Here is a 5,686-nt window from a genome sequence, read left to right as displayed (position 1 = left end):
TCAATTGACGTCCCATCCTCTCTCATTTTGTGCTACTGATCATCCTTAAACTTGGAATAAGATGATAAGTTTTAGAAAGATAAGCTTCCTTCTTATTTGCGTCTTCTCTACAGCTCTACTGGCGAGCCTCCTCATCCCTTACTCCTCCGTCCACCTCCGCAACTCCACCGCTCTTCATCGCCTCTGGATCACCTCCCAGCTCATCGTCCTCATCATCTGGAAGATTTCCCCCGCCAAATCCGACGCCAACCAACCCCAACAGCGGACGGAGCTCGACCTGCCTCCTGGCGCAGAGGATCCGCCGGAGCTGAGCTGGTACTCCGCGCCGTCCAATGAGCCGGCGCCGGAGGAGGCCCAGAAGGAAGTGGCGATCGCGACCGAGCACCCCTCGATGGAGGACGCGTGGCAGGCGATCGTCGCAGAGAGGGGCAAGCGGGTGCTGAGGAAGAGCGAGACTTGGGAGCGGCGCGGGAGGGCGGAGGCGGAGAGGGCAGCGGCCGCAGCCTTGAGGAGGTCGGGCACGGCGAAGGGGTGGGAGGAGCAGGGGTGGAGACGCCGCGACAAGCTGGTGGAGGAGAGCCAGGAGGAGCTGCTCCAGCGCGTGGAGAAGTTCATCGAGAAGCATTACGATCACCTCCGCCTTCAGAAGCAGGAGTCGGAGCGCCGCCGCTTCTTGGAGAGGCAGCTTCTTCGTCACTAGCTAGAACACCATCTCGTATGCCGTTTTTGTAGCTGAATTCCAATTTCCAATTCACAATTGAAGCTAAAAAAAAACTACGATCTTCGCTTTCTCATGCCGTTTTTGTCTCTGCTTGTCGATTTGCAGGTGCAGAGCATGCATCTACCCGATCGAACTGGCGATTCCTGTACATACTGAATGCGATATTAAAGAGCTATCTATCTATGAACTCGCTGCACCTGTGAATATATACGCAAATCTTTGTGTGATGTGTGTTTGTTTGCATGGAATATAATTATAATTAAGCGGAATATATTCTTCCTGATCGTTGGTCAGTTTTCTTCTTTCCTCGTTAAGACTGATAAATATACATGATTACTGTAAGAAATTCGAAAATTAGGCCAGTTCAGTACAAAAGGAAACAATCTGGTGCATGGAAGAAAAATATATATCAGATAAATTTCGCAGGCTATATCTGTCCATACTTTGATGGAGCACCAGAGTTTCGATCTAATGGAAAGACTTGGTTGCGCTAGCTTTTGTTTTACTTGGAAGAGAAAATGTAAGGAATAAGCAGGGGTGAGAAGGTGAGAAGAAAATGATTCCATTAAGGTGCTTGGATAAGGTAGCTGTCTGTTAGGACCAGTGAGATAGTTACAGAGGTGGATAGTGAATTCATTTTGGATTTTCGGATTAATATGCAATAAAAATATAAAAATAAACATAAAGTAAAACATAAGCACACATGGATTTTAAGTAGTTTAGAATCCTCAGTTTCTACTCCATGATTTAGAATCCTAACAGTAATACTATTATTCTTATAATCTAACAGTTTTTAGAGGTGAAGAAAATCTTTTACAATTATAACAAAAGGTGGAATCTGTAACACCCCCCTCTTTCTTACTAATAGGGGAGGTGTTACGTACTTAAACTTTCCTCATTACTCTTACTTATTAAATGAAATAACTCAAATAAACTTTTCTGTTTAGCATGCGGAAGCAAAAAAAAGAAACACATTACTTCTTGGATAAAATAAATATTTATTTAATTCTTAATCTTTGATCTTATTCCGCGGTTCCGCCGCCACACACATCGAACACTGCTCCTGCTACCTCTCGTCGCTTAAAGCTTTTCTTTACTTCTATCTGCAGTATAAGGAATGCAACTATAAGCAAAACTTAGTAAGTACACACCTAATCTCACAAAACAACGAAAATCATTGCATGCATTCTTTTGGAATTAAACAGGAAAGGACTTGTAATTATAAAGACATGTACTTAAGCAGAAACTACCTGAACATGGAAATACTTGTATTACATAGAAAATTTCTAAACTTCTTTATATTTGAAAATTCATACATTTGAAAATAAGTACACATACTTAAACATACTTATGGGCCCTGGCGGAGTATCAATGCGCGCATCTCTGATAGAACTCGGGGTAGCTAGCCACCGAATGCTACCAGAGGACTTATCTTATCAGGCGACCTTTGGCCTGGAATTCCTTTCCTTATGGGCGAACCTTTGGCCCGGAATTCATTGTGGGCGAACCTTTGGCCCGATACCCGCCTCTTAAAAGTAAAATACATTTCTTTACATATCATAAAGTTCTTATACTTTTACTTACTATATCTTTGTCCTTTCATCAATCATTTATCATGCTTTACTTCCATCCTACATAGGAAGAATAATTTACATATTCATGGTTAAATCATAAATCATGCTATGGTAAGAACATATATATATTCCTATTTTAACATGAATCATACTAGAGGAAGAACACATAAATACATTCACGTCTAACATAAATCATGTCATGGAAAGAGCATACCTATAATTACATTCATGTTTAACAGAAATCATGTCATGGAAAGCTTAACATAATCATGCGAAAGAACAATACGAAAATAACTTATACTGCAGGTGAGATGTACTTACTTTTTGCGCTAATTTCCTTACAATTCTTCCGTTAGAGAAGAAGATCTTCTTGGTGATCTTCCTATATCTACGCGTTCTTGTCGCGGAGAGGAGCGTCCTTGTAGAGGAAGTTCTCCCGAAGCCTTCCTTGTAATCCTAGGGGACGAACTCCTCGTTCTTCGGGTTTGGGGCACCGAGAGGGAGGAGAAAGAGGGCGACGACGTTCTGGCGAGAGATGAGGGAAGAGTTTTCGAAGATAATCAAAACCCTCTCCTAAGCCTCCTATTTATATTAAATGATTCCTAGACCTAATTCGCCGATAAATAAAATCTGGTTCCTTCCTTCTTGGAACAGATCTGTTGGCCTTTTGGTTATTGGAGATATTTTAAGAATTGCAGATTCCTATAGGTTGCGGGTTCAAATCTCGCCTTAGACACTTTCTTCCTATTTATTTTTACTATTTTCGCTAATCCAAAAATTCCAGAAAAATATTCTAAAATTCTAGAAAAACATAGAATATTTTTAAACTAATTTTCGAGAATTTTCGAGAAATCCCGCCTCGGACTTAAAAAATTCCAAGACCTAATCTCGCCTATAAATAGTATAATTACAATCGATTCCTTATCTATTCACAAAACATTTGTTGCATTCTTGGCTAGTTGAAATGAGTTAGGATGTCCTTTGGTTAGAGGTTTGTGGTTCGAATCTTGCCTCGGTCTTTTTTTGTGGCGATTTTGATTCTTTTTATAAAAATACTAAACGACCTCCAAAAATTGAATAAAAATACTCTAAAAATTTCTAAAAATCTTTAGAATATGTCTATGACATTTCTTAATATTTTTAAGCACTTTAAGGACTCAGAATAAGAGAATTTGGGATGTTACAGAATCTGTTGTCCCAGCGACTTCACACGGTTGGTCCTATGACCATCTATGAGTAAATAAATCGAGAAGTTGTAATTGACTTTCATTGTGAGAAAAAAATCTTGAAACCTCTTATAAGATACAAGAGATCTTTGCTTTTCTTGCTTTAGATTGTCCTATGAAGATCTGGAATGCAAAATGACTCGCCTACAAAATCTCTAAGAATTAGTGCTTGAAATCCTACACAAAATTACTTTTATAGAGTTGTTGTTGTGCTAAACAATAAGAAGATTCGTCATATAGTTAACACAAGCATCTCAATCCTGAAAGAATGATATAATTAACACAAACGTTTCGAACAAAGATGTAACCTCAATAGAAGGGAGTCAGCGCTCAAGCGCCGAGCCACTTTCACGCGAGAAACGAAATATAAAAAATAGAATAGCCTCATGAGACCCCGAGGAGGACGTTGCAACGAAGCCTAAGATTCTTATTCGGGGACCCTGCTTGAACCACTAGAACAGTTCCTGCAACGGCTAAATCTTAACTCGAAGTGAACCCTGTTGAGGTTCTTTCCATCTCCATTTTGACCGATGTATGGTTGACTGATTAGGCTCACGGGCCTTAGCTTATATTGGACAAGTAAACTTCCCTTAATAAAGGACATAGGCTCACCGACCGAAACAACTTTGACTGAGAGGTTAAACTCCTAAAAGATGAACAAAGCGAGCTGAGTTTCCCCTGCTTTACCCATCTGACACCCGCTCCCTACTTCTCGAATTCGCGGGACTAACCAAAGAGACGAGGAACTTGCCCTAAAATAAATATAAATTCCGAAGAAAAACAATACGGTCTACCGGACTGAGACCGACAGACTGCTATCAAGCGGGAGCAGGAGAGAAGGTTGCTCCATATGAGAGTTGGTCGTGTATATTGCTTTCTCGACTAACTACCTCTACCTCTTCTATCAATATATTGAGTAGAGTCTATTCCTTTCCGAAACTGTACGATTACGATGGTGGATTACTTACTCTGATCTACATTTCCGCGTGCTCGTCTATGGCTTATACCCTTACTCTTACTGGAACGGGTTGAATCGGAAAACTCAGATCTTTCTTTTACTCAAATAAAGATGCCTTTACCCCTAATAAATTATTACTAAATAGTAAGTTATTTCCTTTAGAAAAATGAGTTTAAAAGGAAGTTCTTCAACTTGACTTGAGATCGATCTCGCCTCTGCCTTGCCTGCGGATGATGCCTTTCACTACTGATTCCTACTCATCATTCTTTTTTTCTCTTACTTTCTTTATTTTGAGCCGATAATTTCTTTGTTGAGCTCTACGCCTTTGCCCACGAATTGCGCCTAGAACAGGGGATAAAAGAACATAATTACATTATCCCTTCGACGCCTGAGCCTATTCTTCTTCACGTGAAAATGACCCATCTCCTATTCTGCGCTCGTGGATATCTTAACTAATAGTTTGGCATTTTCCCATCAAAGAGTTTAATCAACAGGAAGAAGGTAAGGCAGTAACAGCAGTAAAAGAGTAAGGGAGCGTATCGCGATTCTAAACCTCAAAGCCTTTTCGATAGGAGCTGCTTGTCTTGCATTCGATGCATGAATCCGCTATTATTGGATTAACTGGGATGGGATAAATGCTCTTTCAACTAATTCAATATCTGTCTTGACTGACCTTCCTTAGGCCGGGCAAAGTCAGTTCGAAAAGCGCAGCATCTATTAGTACTTAATTACAGAGAGCAATTCGGACTTGATGCAATGGTGGCGGAGATCAAGATCACTAAGCCAGTTCTTTGCCTTGCTCTACGCAAAGCCCCACCCAATCAGGCTGCCATGCTGAACAAGCCTGGTATGAAGCGGACTGCAGGCAAATTTGGCAATCGGCCACGTGACTTCACGTACGATGTCTCAAAGGCCGATGAGATCTATGATTGCTTGGAAAAAGTCGGGTTAGTAGGGTCCCCAGAGCATCAAGTCCAGTTAGACACACTAAAGGGACAGAACCCCGTATGCAAGTTTCATGCCAGTAATAGTCACGCCACAGCTGACTGCGTAGCCTTCCGCCACGCAATAGTTTCCCGAAAAGGGAAAACAGATGTTGATTGACAAGCAACCATTTCCCAAGACCGCGAAAGCAGCGCCGGTGTATATTCATGACCACTACGGCGCCCGAATCGGAAGGTGAACCTACGGTTTACACTGTAGACTT

General features: G+C 41.3%; 1 protein-coding gene across 1 annotated transcript; it reads left to right on the top strand.

The window, feature by feature from the left end:
• Positions 1-982, top strand: LOC141822785 (uncharacterized). Its single transcript, XM_074710114.1, has 2 exons — positions 1-715; positions 827-982. The coding sequence occupies exon 1, from the start codon at positions 62-64 to the stop codon at positions 698-700; it is 639 nt and encodes a 212-aa protein (XP_074566215.1). The 5' UTR covers positions 1-61; the 3' UTR covers positions 701-715; positions 827-982.
• Positions 983-5,686: the final 4,704 nt, after the last annotated feature.

This window comes from Curcuma longa, chromosome 3 (genome assembly GCF_044706935.1).
Source record: "Curcuma longa cultivar G26 ecotype Majalengka, Jawa Barat chromosome 3, ITB_CL_G26_1.1, whole genome shotgun sequence".
Taxonomy (NCBI): domain Eukaryota; kingdom Viridiplantae; phylum Streptophyta; class Magnoliopsida; order Zingiberales; family Zingiberaceae; genus Curcuma; species Curcuma longa.
The sequence above is the reverse complement of the archived record's forward strand: the minus strand, read 5'-3'. Positions and strand labels throughout refer to the sequence as shown.

Excerpts from the sequence above, each read along its gene's own strand:
- LOC141822785 (XM_074710114.1), top strand. The coding sequence starts at position 62 with ATGATAAGTTTTAGAAAGATAAGCTTCCTTCTTATTTGCGTCTTCTCT.